This window comes from Leiobunum rupestre, chromosome 10 (genome assembly GCF_980474605.1).
Source record: "Leiobunum rupestre chromosome 10, qqLeiRupe1.1.hap1, whole genome shotgun sequence".
Lineage (NCBI taxonomy): Eukaryota > Metazoa > Arthropoda > Arachnida > Opiliones > Sclerosomatidae > Leiobunum > Leiobunum rupestre.
The window spans coordinates 54,777,157-54,795,759 of record NC_143393.1 but is presented as its reverse complement, the minus strand read 5'-3'; the positions used below and the strand labels follow the sequence as shown (position 1 = coordinate 54,795,759).

Genomic DNA, 18,603 nt, shown 5'->3' with positions numbered 1-18,603 from the left:
GATCTTAGAGAAGTGATGTCATCTTATGGTACGGTCGTTGGCCCCATTAAAAATCTACGGGCATCTTACACGGATCCGAGATCTACCAGCCTTGCAAAGTTTTAGGCGTCAAGTGATGATGAAGTTTCCAACATCGAAAGCCCGTGAAAATTTACAAGAACGAATTTTTACTGAACTGGATGACGTTCCGTATACATTTTTCATTTCAACTGAAATAAAATGTCACAATTGCCATGAAACTGGTCACCCGCGTGATCATTGCCCGAAAATTCGAGAAGAAGCCGCCAATCATATGGCTGGTGCCGCCAACAATGAAGATTCTAACACCACTCCCAAAGAAATTGTTGACTCCAACACTCACGAGGAGACTACCCGAGGTGAAAATCACCGATTTGGTTGAAACTAGGTGGGTATGTAGACCTTATGGTTACATGAAATTTCGTGGTTTGGTTATTATTCCAGCATCCTTTTCCGCGGGCTGTTTTGAAAAATAATTCCAAGTGATCTTGGGAAAACTTGTAAGTAAGTAAATAACTATAGAAAAAAGAATTGTTAAATAGGACCTAATACACAATTTCCTTATTGCAGATATAAATTACTTTAGTTGAGGGTTTGATGGCAAAAGATATTTCTTTGAAATTTCCAATATACTTCCTCCATGGCATTGATTTGACGGTCAATCAACTCGATCCATCTTTGGGTTATGCGTATCTTTCTCCCATTCATGATTAAAAAGAAAATAATTAATTGCAGTATTGAATGTGTAATAATTACAAATGACTTATTGAAAGAGATATATACATGAAATACGCGTTAGTCGTATAATAACCAGTAAATAAAAATAAATGTTTACAAATATTTTTCTAATTCAGCCAAATTAACGTGCCATGTATTTCATTGTGCTTACAAGATAATGGAAAAAATCCAGCAACAAGTGTACAATTTGATTGTAATAACACGAACTCTGCATAAAAATTAAGAATTTATATTTATAATATAAGTTTATAAAATTTTTACGATAGGTTTTCGAAAGTTGGAAACTCAAGTATTAGCAGTTAACATATAAATTACAAAACTTATATAGTTTATTATTTTTTATATAACAAAATAAATTTCGAACTAAACTATTAAAAAATTAAATAACCTTCCTTATACAAATGTAAAAAAAAACAATAAAATTAATTTTCAAATCAGAAGCAAAATAAAACTAAGCCATTTAATACTATTCCTTAAAAAAATTAAGACTATGGGATGAAAAATGTACTCTAGAAATTGCTGTTTCTCGAAGCTTAATTTTAATATCTATCCAAATCTTACTTTTGGAATTACAATTTAACTATATAAAATATCACAGTATAAAATAAAGCATTAGGCGAACCGTTCAGTGAGAGTAATGAATAATAAACTTAAAAAGTTAAATTGAAACATGTACAGGTCCCAAATGAACTTTAAAAACAGCGAACCTTCCCTAACTTTCGGAGAATACACCCAAAATCTTACTTTAGGAAATATAAGTCCACCATTCAGTGAGAGTGAAGATGAATAGTCCATAAAGGTAACGAGTCAAAATAGACTTTGATCAAACATATTGTCTTCCTACCTCTGTAAAACACACATTAAAAAATCGAAATAAAATCATTAAAAAAATCAAACAGTGTTTTAATAAAATACTTACTCTTAGGATATATTATCAGGGTGTCTCAATTTGCTCGATCAGGCCATTTTTCTCAAAATCTATTTATGCTAGGGTTCTGAAATTGTCAGGGTTTATTTGTAAGGTATGAAAGGCTTTGGATACTAAATTTCAGAAAAATCGAACGATTTTGTGCCGTTTTCGAAAATTTATTTTTGCACCGGTAGGTGTCACGCAAAATGTTTAAATTGAAAAGTTGTAGGGCATAGTCGAAAGTGTAAAAATAATTTTGGTTCGGTTGAAAAAGACCTATTTTTCACTGAGTTTGGAGGTCGGGGGAAAAACAAGTTGTACTAGCAGGCAATAGCCTTTAACGTAAACAATCGTACATAATCACAACACACATGTACATATATTTTAGGGAACTTATGCTTTCAGCTATGTAGTTAATAATCAGATCTGCAAAAAGTTATTGTTAAAGAAAATTATTACGTTCAACACCTAATTAGACAAAGTAGACAAAGACCGCGTCTTCCATTTCGACGTGGTTACGAGTAAGATCATCAAACAAAGATTTGTAGACCAAAAATTACGCTTATTTTTCTTTTGTTGTTTTTTAACGTGAAATATCAATTGTCCGAGTATTATTTAAAGCGTTTACATTTCAATGTTAAGACATTATCTCAGCTTGGCCGATTGTTGTCCAGTATGCCTCTTTACACTCGAGATCAGCGCGCTCATATGCTAGAATTATTTTACGGTGAAGGTCGTCGCAATGCTACTCTAGTAAGTCAGTTATTTAGACGAAGATTTCCCAATTGCAGACCAAGTCATACGACAGAATTATTGGCCCGTTCTTCCTGCCAAATCGTCTGAACGGTCAAAACTACTTGGAGTTCCTTCAAAATGAAATATCCAACGTGTTGGACGACATTCCTCTGGCCGAGTACAGACGCATCTGGTTCCAGCAAGATGGGGCGCCACCTCACCAATATCGTGACGTGGTTGCATATCTAAACGACGAGTTTCCTGGAAGATGGATCGGAAGAACTGGTCCTGTTCGTTGGCCTGCAAGATCCCCTGATCTAACACCACTCGAGTTTTTTCTTTGGGGATTCGTAAAGGACTACGTATACCAAACACCTGTGACGAGCGTTGAAGATTTACGACAAAGAATCATCGAAGCATGTCGCCGGGTGACTCCAGAAATGGTTCGGGGAGCATTTCGCAATATGCAACATCGTGCATATTTGTGCATTGCATCAGAAGGTGGCATTTTTGAAAACATTTTGTAGAAGTCATTAAAAAACATTTGTCACTTGGGCTAATTATTATTTGTTTATTTTTCGAAATCTTATAACTGAAATGCATGTTACCTACAATTCGTTAAAGGCTATTGCCTGCTAGTACAACTTGTTTTTCCCCCGACCTCCAAACTCAGTGAAAAATAGGTCTTTTTCAACCGAACCAAAATTGTTTTTACACTTTCGACTATGCCCTACAACTTTTCTTTTGAAACATTTTGCGTGACACCTACCGGTGAAAAAATAAATTTTCCAAAACGGCACAAAATCGTTTGATTTTTCTGAAATTAAGTACCCAAAGCCTTCCATACCTAACAAATAAACCCTGAAAATCTCAGAACCCTAGCGTAAATACAGTTTGAGAAAAATGGCCTGATCGAGCAAATTGAGACACCCTGTAGATTACTATGTTATAATCTTTAACGTTTGTGTAGAACGCATTATAGACTTTATGGTGACCTCAGACCTATGATTCCAAACTATCGAGTAATGGCGTCGTACAAAAGAAACTACAAACTGGGCTACCAGATATTTTAAAAGGACTTTAGCGCCGCCAACTTAGATCAGCTTTTTCGCAGTAATTGGCTGTGATTGTAGAAAAAATTCGTGAAATGAAAATAAAAATTAAGAACAGATAAAATTAATTAAATAATTAAGTAGTTTTGATTTAACACGTAATTTCATTATTAAACTCGTAAATTTAAATAATAATATTCATAATAAAATTAATATTTTGTGTATCATTAATAATTATCAGCTCAATTACAAATACAGGTGAAACAAATTAAAATTAATTGCTGATAAACGCGCCTCTACATAGCATTGATGGACGAAACATTTCGGACGAATAGTGGAGATCCATGCGACGTCGATTGGGCTGAATATCTGATATCGCGAAATTGGTTCTACGAGGACTAAAATGGGACGTCCATTATTCGTCGCGTAGGACGAATTTTGGACGGGACCAAGATGGGCTCTATGGACCATGCTGGGACGTCCCAGGGACGATTTGTGTTTGCTGGTATATTGGCATCATCAATGAGCACCAACGGCACCAATGGGCTCTTCCGTGTCTTCTAAGTATCGATGAACATAAGTCATATTAGGATAGGTTCGCAAACTTATGACTCCCCTTGAAAAATTAAATAACTCGAACTCGTCTTTTATACCCAACTATTGGGATAGGGGACTATATTGATAACAAATTGATACGCTATTGGCTTTTCCAAGTGGTACTTTCACTCTCGAAATATTTGTTTATTCCCTGAAGCGCAAACAGTACCCAACCTTGATTAATAATAAACATATATGTATACTCTAATTCACAATTTGATTATTTCATATGGAAAGTTTAATGGACGTTTGCACCCCTTATCGCTTTGGACTCTGTGTTGTACGTCATTTGAAATTTGATTAATAATGGAGATAATAATGGTTCAAATTTTAATTTAATAAGCATACCAAAATGACGTTTATTTCGTAAAACATGATTAACCCGATCTTCGTTTGGTATAAAATACACAGTACTATCAGAGAATCGAACGTGTTTCATTTTGTAATAGGGGAGAGAAATCACTTGGTACATATGATATAGAACTTCTAAGTATCAATATAAGTTTAAAGTTTATTTATCTGTCCTCTAAGTACCGATTAGCATAAAAGTTTATTTATCTGTCCTCAAAGTACTAATAAACAAATAATATAATCAATAAGCTTAATATAGGAACACGGTGTTTAGTTTCGTGTCTTCTAGGTATCGACGAACAAAAATCATATTAGTATGACTCCCCTTGAAAAATTAAATAATAACCCTAGGATAGGTATGTGAAATTTTGACTCCCTTGAAAATAAAAGAAAAATAACCCTATGTGAAATTTTGACTCCACCTGGCTCCCCCTATTGCTCAAACATACACTACACTACTACTTCTCTTAAATCAGGGAGGCTCATAAAAAGATTATCACCTATCTGGCCAACCTGGCAATGCTGTTGCCGTATTAAATATGTCAAATTTACTACAGATTCTTCTGATTTTACTGTTATTTTTTAAACAAAACTAGTTAAAAATTACTGTTTCTCAGTGATTGTGTAAACAGTTTAGTTATATTGGTAGTATATTTTAAAATATAGAATCTTCACGTATAGCTCATCTGAATTAGCTATTCGACTTCACGCATGAAGTTTTAAAAAATGCCAACCCAAAAGGCTGAACACGAGAAATGTTTTAAAATACCAAATAATCTGCAAAAAGAGTCTTACTCCAGTAGCCTTATGTGGTCTTTGTTAGCGATTTGTCTCTTTTTATCCGTTAATTTTAGAATTGTCTATTGAAGTTATTATTTATAATGACTGTTAATCAATTGGCGATGACCTAGTTTCGAAAAATAGATTTTACCCGCCACGTAGGAACAATATCCTTCGACTCTGCAACAACGCCGTTTGCTTCCGAACAATTCAAACACTAAAACGTTGCGTTCCCAAATATTCAGATTAAAAAAATTGGTAAGCATTTTATAATTATAATTAACGAAACTCACTTACATTTTAGTGAAAATAGCTAAGGGCTCCGACAGTCTTCAAATTCTAATCAAATTTAAATTGTTATATTATATTTAATTATCTTTTGAGTGGAATCATCTGTCGTTAATTAGTTAGATAGGTTTATTTAATTTTTAATATATATCCAAAATGTCAAAGGCAATTACATAAAACACGTTTATCTAGATCATATCGTACTGAGTATACAGATATCGGCTGTTCGGATATATTATTCCAATAAACAACTCAGATCGGTTAAAGTAAACGGCCGGTAAACATATCTGTGTACCTGCCTGGTTAAAAATAATTGTAAGAAAGGGATTTCATATTGCCATTTTCCGATAAATAGTAAAATTTGTTAATGTTTAATGTCTTGTCATAGAACTAAAAGCATCTTTTTTCTTCGTAATTGCTGTTTCCAGAGTGTAAATTATACAACAATATGAGAGGGTCATGTATTTATATATCGGTGTGTTGTTTGGCTATCGTAGTTCCGGGATACATGTACGGAAGCGTTGACAAAAAACAGGTGTATCCTTATCCAGGTAAGCGTCTCTTCTGTTGAGTTTGAATGCTTGTCGAAAATAAATAAATTGGGCTTTAATAACGAGCCGTTACTTAATGAAATACAGATCAGCCAATAGGCGACAAATAACACGAGCAGAAACAAATTAGACTACGTGTAATCCCATTGAAATACCGCAAAAGGAAAATTGAAGCAGAATCGTGCTGCGCGACTAAGATCGAAATGAATCTCAGCGGAAACGTACGGAAATTGCACACATTTGTAAAACAAACATTGCGAAAACGGAATGCTTTTTACGATGTGCTCTATTTCTCGAATATCAAAAAATATTATAAGAGGCAAATTTTGGGCCCTACCCTTTTACGGTTGCCACATATTTTAAGCTCGCCAACGTTCTCCGATTTCAGAACGCATTTTTCTCAACGCGTAAAAACCTTTGTATTAGCAAAGTGACTGTGTTATTACGCGGGTGATTATAATCTAAAAAACTAATATATCTAATGATAACGGTGTTATGTAAATATTGTTCAATATATAAAGCTGAAGCCGATCTGTGAAAAGGGAGTCTCGTTCTCCAGCAGTTCCTGTAACTACGTTTAATGTTATGTAAATAAACCAGTTTTAATATACTTACCTCGAGTCGTTACTGCCCTCAACCATACCATACCATACCATACCATACCATAACATTACATGGTGGGTGGTGGATGTCAAAGTCAATGGCGAGACAGTCAAGTTCAAGGTAGACACGGGTGCCGAGGTGAACGCAGTTCCAGAGTCGATATTTAAGACAGTCACTACCACATTGCAGCCATCCAATCGGAGACTTTTTGGCCCTGGCCAGGTGGAGTTGCGTTGTTTGGGTTTCGTTGAGGTTGACTTAGCACACGGCGAGTCAAAGGTCGAAGACCGTCTCTACATTTTAAAGCATTTACGAGGGCCACTCCTGGGGTTGCAAGCAAGCCAGAAGCTACGAATTGTCCAGAGAAGTGTGGGCAGCCATGTCGACCATTTGACAAAGGTCGACCCGAAACTGGAGTTCAGCGGGCTGTTTGACGGTCTTGGCAAGATGCAGAAAGAGTACAGTCCCATATTCCATATCAACGCCGAGGAGAGTTGCCATACCAGTAATGGGTAAACTCAAAGAGCAACTACAGAAGATGGTAGACCAAGGAGTAATCAAAGCAGTCGAGGAGCCTACGGTTTGGTGTGCGCATATGGTCGTTGTTGGCAAACCATCTGGTGACATCAGAGGCTGCGTGGATCTGACCGAGCTCAACAAGCAAATTCAGGAGGAGCGTTTACAAATGCCTGCTGTGGATCACTTGTTGGGATAACTTGCTGGAGCAAAGATTTTCAGCAAGCTAGACTGTAATTCAGGATACTGGTTTTATTTTACAAGGCTACCGTTTGGGCTGAGTTCCTCTGCCGAGCATTATCAGAGAAGAATCAGCGAGTGCATCGAAGGAATCGAAAAGGTAGTCAACCTTCAAGATCAGGGGCGTAGGAAGGTCTTTATTTCAGGGGGGGGGGCAAACCGATAAAACTCCAAGTCTTCCCCCAGTGTTGAAAAAAAGGCTATTTTTTTCAAAGACAAGAACCCTCCAGATATAATTCTTTTGTTATTGTTTCTCTTTTTGGGTGAGTATTTCTACGGGGGATCAAAGTTTTGTAAATTTTAGGTAATTAAAAGAAATAAAATTTTACTTAACTATTCTCAGTTTCTCACTGAAAAAAAAAGAATCCATTGAATCCAAATACATGATAATTAAATAAAACGTTTTTATTCAAAATCAGAATATAAATGCTAGACCGAATCGCAATATTTGGATTCTAGATAAAACAAAGGACATCGCACTTCTTCTATGGGATTTGGCTTTCGTCAGATTTTTTTCAAAATGAAACATGTTGCTAAGCTTGATCAAAGGAGCAAAATTGTCGCGTGCCATTTTTCCCTAGCTCTTATAGTTTGTCCAGTATCAGCGGTCAAAAGTGGACAAAACTTAGTATAGTCTATTTGTTAAAAGGAGTCACGGCCAATCGGTTAGCGCTCTACGCTCGCGCGTCGCTAGTCCGGGCTCACTATCAATAGAGTTTTCTAGCCAAGATTTTACACCTCTACTTCATTATTTCTTTTCTCGCAATTTATCATTCGATGAATTTTTGTACGTGGAATTATTTAATATTCAATATTTTAAGAGCAATAATAAAATACAATAAATACTAAAGAAATCAGAATATATATAATTAACCGTTTCGTTGAATCCCACATTCAACACTCGCTCATAGGTAAGAAACAGTCACTCAACAACAGATCAAACACTTATTTATCGATACAGCACATACTCGGTTAAAGTCACGGTCACACGACAGTTAAAGACTCAATACTTGACTAATAACTATTTATCGACTGAGTTCGTTCATCGTGCGATCAGAAAGTAGTACGAACAGAACGAAACCAAATACGACGCTCGGTTTTGGGAAGCACCCGGAATTTCGGCAAGAAACCTCTATTGATAGTGAAACCGGACTAGGGACGCGCAAACATAGAGCGCTAAGCGATGGGCCGAGACTTCTTTTAACAAATAGACTACACTAAGTTTCGTCCACTTTTGACCGCTGCTACTGGCCAAACTATAGGAGCTAGGAAAAAATGGCAATGGACAATTTTGCTCCTTTGATCAAGCCCAACAACATGTTTCAATTTGAAAAAAATCGGTCGAAAGCCAAATCCCATAGAAGAAGTGCGATGTCCTTTGTTTTATTCAGGACTACAAAAAAGCGGTACAAACTTAACTCAAATCAGATAATGAAAAAATTCGATAATATTTTCGCTAAATTAAAAGTAATTTTTTCTTCCGCCCGATTACCCCTCATTTATATTCGATCCCTCTCCCGCTAGCCCAAACCTCTTTCCATCCTGTAAAGCAAAATCAAATCCCTTACAGACTCGCTGACAGACACTAACTAAAAACATAAAATATTTAAAATTGTTGGCCTTAGTATAAACTTCTCTCTCAACGCGAACTCGAGTCCTACGTTATCTCAACAATTATGAATGATGAATTTTCCCGTACTCTAGTCTCTAACCTATTAATAGTATCTAAGATTTTAACTTTAAATTTACAAAATCTTTCACTTATTGTTTAAATATTTAAGTTCACTTTTGTGTAAAATATATTTTATTAAGTTTCGTATAACAAAACATGTAGTCGTAGAAAGCTAGAAACCTCAGTCATAACCGTTTTATGTTTAATAAATTTTAAACATCTGATCTAAAGATAATCAGATATATTTTTTGTTAAGCCTAGTGTAACAAAAATAACGTGTATTCATAAAAAATTAGAAGGCTCAGTAGTGATAACTTTCTAAGATATAAATTTTCAACATCAGACCTAATTGAGTGATCATTTAGATATCAACATTTTAAAAATTAAGTTTTTTAAATAAAGGAATCATAGAAAGTTAGAAGCCTCAGTGATAAATTTTTAAACGATCTTAGATAATTCTTTAACATCTTACCTGATTGCGTAAACTTTTATTCCGAATAAAATTAATAGGCCTACAAACACTGTCAAATAATTCAAAACATATTTACTATTTAACTACCTGGGCAAAGCCGTGGCGCGAAACCAACTGAAGAAATCGTAGGTTGCAAGATAAAGGTCGTGCAAAACACGCAATTTTGGTATTTTCCAAGGTGCAGAGGAGAGACCATAGACAGTATAAATCCCTAAGGGATATATACTGTCTATGGCAGCGGTTCCTAAAAGGTGTTCCGCGGAACCCTAAGGTTCCGTGGAAGGTTCACTGGGGTTCCGAGAATTCGCAGCGCGGCCATCTTGGTTTGTGTCAAGAGTCTTTTAAGATATTAAAAAAAAATTAGTTGGGGTTCCACCAGAATTAGGTGGATAATTAAGGGTTCCATAGCAAAATAAATTTGGGAACCGCTGGTCTATGAAGAGACAGGACTCGAGAGCGCCAGTTTTATTTAACAATATTATGAGAACAGTGTGATGTTGCGGTGGCGCTGGTGTACCGACGCTAAACCCTATTCACGACTCCAATTAATTAAAACTGGCCGATTTAGAGGGATTGGAAACCTGTATTGCTAAGCGAAGGTGATGTGCGATAATTTGGCACCTCATTGAAGCGGGAAACATTATCGCACAAATAGCAAATCTTATACATAAAACCATTTTTTTACATAATAGTTTTGATATTAGTAGTAAAACCGGGTACCCGACACATATGAAAAAGTATATCACGAAACTTATCTAATACTACTTTAGAAAAAAGACTTAAAACTCCCACATTGTCTAAGTTATGTTTTGAAATAATTTTACGAAAAGTAAGTAGACTTAGTAGGCTACTAAAATACTAAATGATATTATGTATATTTTTGGATTTTGACCAAGGTATGACGTCCCCGCCCGATGAACTATGGTATGAATAAAAGCAATTTCCCGGGGGTGGGGGCATTTACATGGGTTGCCCCCAGGCAAAATTCCAGGGGGGGGGCAATGCCCCCCTGCCCCCCCGGTTCCTACGCCGCTGTTCAAGATGATATCCTAGTTTGGGGTTCGGGCATAGAAGACCACGACGAACACCATCGAGAAGTTTTAGCAAGGCTAGACGGTAATGGTATCACGTTGAACGAAGGAAAGTATCAGTTTGGAAAGTCGTCGATCAAGTTCTTGGGACATATCATTGGAGCGGATGGCATTAAGCCAGATCCAGACAATGTCAGAGCCATCCAAGATATGCCACAGCCACAAAATGTTCCAGGAGTAAGAACACTTCTAGGTATGGTCAACTTTCTGACGAAATTTATTCCGAACGCCACGGAGAATTTACAGCCGTTGAACGATCTGCTAAAAAGGGGAATTAATGGACCTGGGGCCCCGACCAGGAGAAAGCGTTCCGGTATGAAGTCCCGATGCTTACAATCGACCCGGTTCTTGGAGTATTCTGTCCAACCAGAGAGACAACTGTCTCTGCCGATGGGTCGAACTTTGGTATAGGAGCGTTGATCAGTCAGAAGCAGCCCAATGGATCAACGACGGTCATAGCGTACGCCTCTAAAACACTTACCGACGTGGAGAGGAAATATACACAGATCGAGAAAGAGGCACTTGCTCTTACTTGGGCATGTGAAAGATTTAAGGACTATGTTACTGGCATTAAGATAGTCCTAGAGACAGATCACAAGCCTCTACTAAACCGATTGATGACCTGTCACCGAGATTGCAAAGGTTCAGACTCAGGCGGATGCGGTACTCTTACGTCGTTCAATTCGTTCCGGGGAAGTTCCTTGTACCAGCTGACGCACTTTCTCGGGGTACACTTAGCGACGAAGATCGTGAGCTTCAAGAGGAGGTCACGGCTCATGTACAGTTTATCTTGTCCAGCCTACCAGCCTCTGATAAGAAACTAGCTGACGTACTCAAGGGTCAGTTGGTGGATGAATCCTCCATAATGCTTCGACGCTACGTTCAAGACGGTTGGCCAGAGAAGAAGGTAGAGTTGAGATGTAAACGATTTCAGAGGAGATTAAGACCATGGTGACGACGTGTGAAAAAATGCATTAAAGTCTTCAAATCGACTACAACCGCTGTTGCCGTCGGAATTTCCGGACTGGCCGTGGCAGATCGTTGCGTTGGACATTCTACACTCTGAAGCTAAATGGTACTTATAATTAGGAGTTTCTTTTGAATCAAGGAATACCTCTGCGTATTGTTCCATACCAGAGTGACTGAGAAAAATCATATAACCTCGGGCAGGAATCGAACCTACGACCTTTGGGTTACCGTCCCAACGTCACTACCATTGGACTACCGAGGCCACGAATAATCAGGCCTCGGACATCCAATTTAAGAATGACTCGATCTGGTTCACATTATTGATGGGATACATTTAACCCGTTGTTGACGGTGCCGTAGCATTTTACGTCAACTAATTATAACAGGACCTTGATAGCCTGTAGTCATTACATTGAGAATTTTTTTACGCAGGAATTAATATAATTATTATATTAATATATTATATTATATTAATTCCTGCGTAAAAAAAAATCTCAAATAAATGGTACTTACTTTTATCGGATTATTACTCACGGTTTTTCGAACTTATTCAGTTGCGAGACCAAACTACGAGTACAATCATCGAAGCGATGAAGTCCGTTTTCGCACGGTTTCGTATACCGGAAGTAGTTCGTTCGGACAATGGGTCCCAATTGGCGGCGGCCAGATCGGAGGCGTTTCGACAGTTCTCTGAAGCTTATGGATTCCGGTCGGCGACCTCCAGCCCACGGTTTCCCCAGTGCAATGGGTTTATTGAAAATGCTGTGAAGATCGTCAAGGGACGTCTCAGGAAGTCTGAAGATCTATACCTTGGACTACTGGCGTATCGCTCGACTCCATTGACAAACGGGTATAGCCCGGCAGAGTTGCTTATGAACCGCCAGCTGCGAAAGACGGTTCCATCAGCTCCAGCGTCGTTATTACCGTCTGTGCCGCCCAGAGATGTCCTGGTACAACGCGAACAAAAATTGAAGGCGTCACAGAAACATCACTACGAGCGACGTCATGGTACCCAAAACTTGTCAGACCACGAAGTTGGAGATAAGGTGTGGATTATCGACAAAAGAGTAGAAGGACGGAAACTCGGAAAAGCCAGTCGACCGAGGTCCTATGTCATTGCCACGTCTACGGGCAGTGTCCAACGAAATCGGTTCCATCTTGTCCCGATGCCAGAGACAGTTCCAGAGGGCGGGAGTTCAGAACCACATTCGCCTATCCACGGTTCTGATCGAGTTCACGTTCAGATGACAGTTCTCGGATTCCGATGTCACCCGGGTCAGATAACCCAGTGGTTCCAGTCTTCTCACCGAGGACGACCAGGTCAGGTCGGTCACTTGAACCGCCAAAGTTAACGAACAGTTAAAACTTTATTCGATTAATGTAATAACGTAAATTAATTAACTTGGGGAAGGATGTGTTATTACGCGGGTGATTATAATCTAAAAAACTAATATATCTAATGATAACGGTGTTATGTAAATATTGTTCAATATATAAAGCTGAAGCCGAGCTGTGAAAAGTGAGTCTCGTTCTCCAGCAGTTCCTGTAACTACGTTTAATGTTATGTAAATAAACCAGTTTTAATATACGTAACTCGAGTCGTTACTGCCCTCAACCATACCATACCATACCATACCATACCATAACATTTCATGCTTTTTTTATATTATTTCCGACATTTTTTGTTATAGAATTTTACCATTTTTTTCTTTAACTTCGTCTATATAACCCCTTAAAATCGTTGCAATAAATCTAATTCTAAAGAATTGACTTTTTGACTCTTTTCCAGCTTGCCCAAAATCAGAGGAAAACACGCAGGGAAACTGCAACGATACATTTTGCAAACAGATGGGTACTAAAAAATCGGTTTGCTATTCAATAAGTAGAGTTAGTGGTGATCAGCATTGCGTTTGCACTTGTGATCTTGGGAAAGCAGGGCCGCTTGAAGAGTACCAAGAAAAGGTGAGAAAACGGGATTGCTCCAAACTCAGTTGTCCAGACGGAAAAGTGGGTCAATGTTACAAAGGAAATCAAGGTGTAGTATTTTGCGATTGCCCGTAACTGTAGTAGAACTCTTTGTAAAATAAAAGAATAATAAAAACATGACGAAAAACAAAAGTCTTTTTACAGTATGGAAAAACCGGTATTGAACTCAGTAAAATCACAATATTTTGTTATTGCAAACAATTAATAGTTGCATAATTCTTTGGTATAATTATTGAATTATTTTTCAGATTTTTCTTTAGCTCTACTCCTAGGGGGCGGGGTTGTAGGTTTATGCTTTCATGACATTTCGTGATTAGTTTTGGAAAGCTCCAATCATCTCCATTCTGGTCATCGTAGTACTCGTTCTATATCCGTCCCTCTCTACCTGAACACTATCGCTTTTCCATCCAACCCTCCACACTCCAATCTTAGTAGTTTCCTTTGTTTTTTAACCCACCACATGAAGACTATCGCTTTTACTTTTATACCTCCACTCCTTCACACTCCAATCATAATAGTTCCCTTTTAATATCCAGTCTTGCAGCTGCACACTATCGCCTAACCACTTCTCCCTTCCTACCTCCGCACTTCGTCCGAATTTTTACAATTCTGGCCTTCATGCATCCACCTCCCACTCGGAGTTTGTCTCATTTTTCTCCACCCTCCATCGATATATTATGTCCTTATTGTTGAATCCCTTTAACTTCCGGAGTACTCGATTATTGCTCCGTTTCTTAACTTTTTTACTCCTTTCCGAGACGTAGAAGAAAAACTCTGATTTTTGATAACTTTTGGAAGGATATATTTTGCTCTCCGAATTTTCAGAGTTTCCCTTCGGAGTTTTGCCCGGCCGATTCTACTTTTCACCGGCCAACTCGTTTAGCAAACTTAACGCAATAGCCAATAGTTTGCAAACCAGATATTAATTTACGCATGATTTTCTCAGACAATTTTCAAGTGAATTCACGTTGTTTGCACCTTGAATGCACCTTATATTCTAATATACTCATGAATTTTGCAAACTTTTCTCGCGTTTAGGGTATTATTTTCGGTATATACAGTTTTATTATTGTTAACATTAATTGGATTTTTATTTAATATATTTTTAGCAAATTCTGGTCCTATTTTTATTTTATCTATAGTATCCTGATTTTTATTGTTATCGTTTTCCAAACCAATTTTGGGTCCGTAATATTTTCTTTAATTTTATTTAAAAAAATGGTATTTAAGGGTTCTTATCAACTCATTAATTTTGTTTCTATAGGTGCGAAGGTTAATTCTTAACGTTACATAACAGGGTTGTTCTTTTAATTATTTGCCACAATATCACGCTTTCTTATAGCTGTTATTAGTCCCAAAGAAATCCAGGGTTTTAATATAGAGTATCTATGCGATATTTTGATTTTACCTTTCTTGGATAATTCAATATAATTCTTAAAAACATCTATAAATTTATTGGCCGCTTTATTAGTACCGTTTTTAACCATAATAGACGACCAATTTTAATTTTTAATATTATCTGTTAATAGTTCATAGTCGAGACGCACTGTTTCTCTGTAAGTAGTGGAAGTCGATTCCACTTTCCCTATAATTGGTATATAAGCTAATAGCGCATAATGGTCCGTAATTTTAGTTTCGTATATTAATGTCTTCACGCCAACGCTATCTTTCTTTTAATAAATAAATGATCTATACATGTACTACTCTTGTCAGTGTTTCTGGTAGGATTATTTATACGGGATAAGAAGCCGCATTCATATAATATTGAGTAATCTCTAGTTTTAGGTTCACTCGAATTAATATCTATATTGATATCACCAATCCATATTGAATTACTGGCATTAGTGAATACTGGTAGTTTATCACCGATGTCTTTAATAAATTCAGCGGCATCGTTATTAGGCGAGCGATAAACGCCAATAATTTTATAATTCTGATTATTTGACAAATCAACAGATTTAACAGAGGCACCTATGAAATCTCTAATGTTTATTTGAAACTCAAGATCTTTTTTATGTAAATGACAACTCCATCGTTTCTATTATTATACTTTTCAGAACACACTATATTATATCCTTCTAATTTAAACTAGTTAGTATTTATAATATTGAACGTTTCAGTGAGCACAATGACGTCAAAGTAGATCTGAAGGTCATCAAACAGAACCAAGAGTTCATCGAAGTGTTTTTTAAGGCTTCGTATATTTAGGTGAAAGATCCTAAGGTTACATAAATTATTATTTTTAAGGTCATTTAAATCACAATTTACAATATTAAACTTTGAGGAATATATTTGATCACAATTTATAGCATTCATTCAATCGCGATAAAGAAAAGATTACTGAAAGTCTATATATCAAAGTATTATATTATGGTGTTAAGATCTTCGAGAGTACGGATTCTAGTAGCCGTTAAATTGTCCCGTTTACGTATAAATATTTTCCCATCGGGAACCCAAACGTATTTTTAGTCGGCAGATTTACCTACTTGTTTTGTTTCGTAGAAAATATTTTTATTAGTAAGAGCAGAAGAAAATAGGGGGGAAGTACGTTTCTGTAGCTTTGGGCCATGCAAGGCGACCCTTGTCCTTAAAAACCAGACTCGCGCCAAAGAAATTCAAAATTAGCCAATTAGAGAGAAGCAAAGAATCGTTCGAAATTTCCGTAGTGGCGCTACCCAATGGTCAAAAAACAAACTAGTGACTAATTAGCCAAGTAAATAGTCACTAGTCTCACGGCCAACTTAGATCTGCTCGCTGGCGAGTGTGCGAGTAGAACTAAGTTGGCCGTGCTAGTCTAGAGGCAGTTTTGTCACGTTTCGCGTACCGTTATGGTACTTAATTTAGTTCATTAAGGATGAATAAGAGTGTTCAGTGCAATTTTTATTGTCGAGTAACAAGAGACAAGATTTGTCAAACCTGTTTTAAGGGTAAAAATAAAGGTAGTCAGGTTGAAAATTTGTCAAACACTAGCGAACAGTTAAGCCTTAGCGTTGCTAGCCCGGCCGTTAGTACATGTAATGATGAGGACAAAACTCAAACAGCCAACAAGACTGGTGATAAAAATGTCTTCAAACATACTGCTATGCAAACTATTGGATTCATTGGGGCATTACAAAAATCAAATGGGGCTAATGAGAGCTTTGCGCAGCCAGATGTATCTTCAAAAACATTAAACCTAGACTCGGGTGAAACTTCAACTGAAGTTGTGAAACTGATTGACATAAGTGGTAATGGTGCCACTTTTGAAAAACTAGACAACGAAGAAGCTTCAAGCTTAGTTCAAAACCAATATACTCAAACAAATTCTTCCCATTCAAGTGATGTTTGTAATGACATTCTTCGCGGGATTCTAAATCTTATTAAAGAAAGAACAGGTTGGTTTTAATATTTTCATTTCAACAGCCTGTGCTTCTCTAATACTTTGCCTAAATTTGAATCAGATCTTGACTATGTTTTGCAACATAACCAACTTAACACTGTGTCATGTTTGGAAGTTATGCGAAAGAATGCCCTTCAAGATATTGGTGGACTCTATGAAAATCCCGCTAAAATCAAGTTCAGTTCAGATGGCATTGTTTCAATTGCTTTAGTGTTTAAACCGGTTGTGCGAGAGACTTTTTGGGATTCTGAGAAATTGGAATTTGATTCAGCACCTGTTATGCGAGCTCTAGATTATTAAAGTGAAAATAATGTATTTTGTTCCGGCATAAAAAATGTTAACACTAAAATATATTAAGAAAATTTTAAAGCTGTAAAGCCCTTTACTATTAAATACCTTTATATTATGCAGGAATTTCCTTATGCGAAGCCTCAAAGTTTAGAAGTAATGCATTATCCTTGTGAAAGGCGACAATCGAAACACTGCCCAGTTTTATTTCGACCACCAGAATCTTTCGCATCTAATGATAAAAATAATTCTACATGCCCTAGGTGTTCTACATTAGAAAAGTAAGTATTTTTGATGATTTAATTAAACCACAGACCAAAGCGCTGATTGGCATTTTGTAATTAAAATTGCTTTAGGTACCTACGAAAGAGAAAGAAAGTAATTGAAGCAACTCCACGAACTAAGTTAAGAAGAAGTCATATCAGTTCCACGTTCCCAATTCAGGATTTAACTCCAAAAAGCAGAAGCTCACGAATTAAGAATTTACGAAATCAAAGATATCGTCAGAAAAAGAAAATCAAGAAAATGGAGAAAGAACTCAAGGAAAACTCAATAACTCTAAATACAGAGCAAAGTTATGAACTAGCTCAAGTGCTAAATGAAGTTAACTTAAACCACAAAAGTGAATTAAAAAAGGTTATTTTGAAGGTAAAAAAAAAATCCTCTGCTATCAAAAGCATTTGAGATCTCTTGGAACTCTGACAGCGAAAACAACAAATTATCTGAATTTTTAAAGACCAAGAAAGAAATTCTGGTGCAAGCAAAGGCAATAGATGGGGTCCCCTAACATACCGTCTTGCCCTCACACTGTATTCCCGATCACCAGCATCATACAGAGCATTAAAATATTTAATTTGCCAAGTGTTCACACGATTGAAAAGAAAGTTCAGAAGATCAAATGTGATGCTGGGATAGACATAGAATATCTTCAGAAGGAAAGTGCAAAGTTTAAAGCCAAGTTTGAATCATTTCTGATAGATGAAAGGCCACCACAAGATGGCTTCTTAGTGTTAGATGAAGTAAAGGTAATTGGGAAAATGGTGTGGAATGCAAATAATAACGAATTCATTGGGTTAACCATGAGTGAGAAGGAAATTCCATCTCTTCATAATTTTTACAAAACTAAATCGGTGAAAGATTGCCTTGCTGCCCAGTACGTTCTACAGTACATTTGGCGTTGCGCTGGCCAAAAATTTGATGTGATAGGACCATATTTTCCAAATAACGTTCCCTTCACCCACGAGGAGTTAACTGCGTTAACGCAGAAATGTGTATTTTCTTTTCAAAGTGTAGGATTTATGGTATCAGCTATTATTTGTGATGGCGCTAGTTCGAATTTGAGAATGATAAAAAACAGCCACAACATA

General features: G+C 36.9%; 2 protein-coding genes and 1 non-coding gene across 3 annotated transcripts; 2 read left to right on the top strand and 1 right to left on the bottom strand.

The window, feature by feature from the left end:
• The first annotated feature begins 5,330 nt into the window (after window positions 1-5,330).
• LOC149926222 (uncharacterized) lies at window positions 5,331-13,701 on the top strand. The gene is made up of 3 exons (XM_090160047.1): window positions 5,331-5,439; window positions 5,898-6,020; window positions 13,373-13,701. Exons 2-3 carry the CDS (start codon window positions 5,918-5,920, stop codon window positions 13,642-13,644), a joined length of 375 nt encoding a protein of 124 aa, XP_090016173.1. The 5' UTR covers window positions 5,331-5,439; window positions 5,898-5,917; the 3' UTR covers window positions 13,645-13,701.
• TRNAT-GGU (transfer RNA threonine (anticodon GGU)) lies at window positions 11,773-11,845 on the bottom strand. The gene has a single exon. It is a non-coding gene; the product is annotated as a tRNA-Thr (tRNA).
• Window positions 13,702-17,266: 3,565 nt separating the features above from the next.
• LOC149926221 (uncharacterized) lies at window positions 17,267-17,962 on the top strand. Its single transcript, XM_090161909.1, has 3 exons — window positions 17,267-17,517; window positions 17,593-17,884; window positions 17,942-17,962. Exons 1-3 carry the CDS (start codon window positions 17,354-17,356, stop codon window positions 17,960-17,962), a joined length of 477 nt encoding a protein of 158 aa, XP_090018035.1. The 5' UTR covers window positions 17,267-17,353.
• Window positions 17,963-18,603: the final 641 nt, after the last annotated feature.

Coding starts and splice junctions, on each gene's coding strand:
- LOC149926221 (XM_090161909.1), top strand. CDS start 17,354: ATGCAGGAATTTCCTTATGCGAAGCCTCAAAGTTTAGAAGTAATGCAT. Junction 17,518..17,592: donor AGGTGTTCTACATTAGAAAA/GTAAGTATTTTT, acceptor AAATTGCTTTAG/GTACCTACGAAAGAGAAAGA. Junction 17,885..17,941: donor TAAAAAAGGTTATTTTGAAG/GTAAAAAAAAAA, acceptor GAACTCTGACAG/CGAAAACAACAAATTATCTG.
- LOC149926222 (XM_090160047.1), top strand. CDS start 5,918: ATGAGAGGGTCATGTATTTATATATCGGTGTGTTGTTTGGCTATCGTA. Junction 6,021..13,372: donor ACAGGTGTATCCTTATCCAG/GTAAGCGTCTCT, acceptor ACTCTTTTCCAG/CTTGCCCAAAATCAGAGGAA.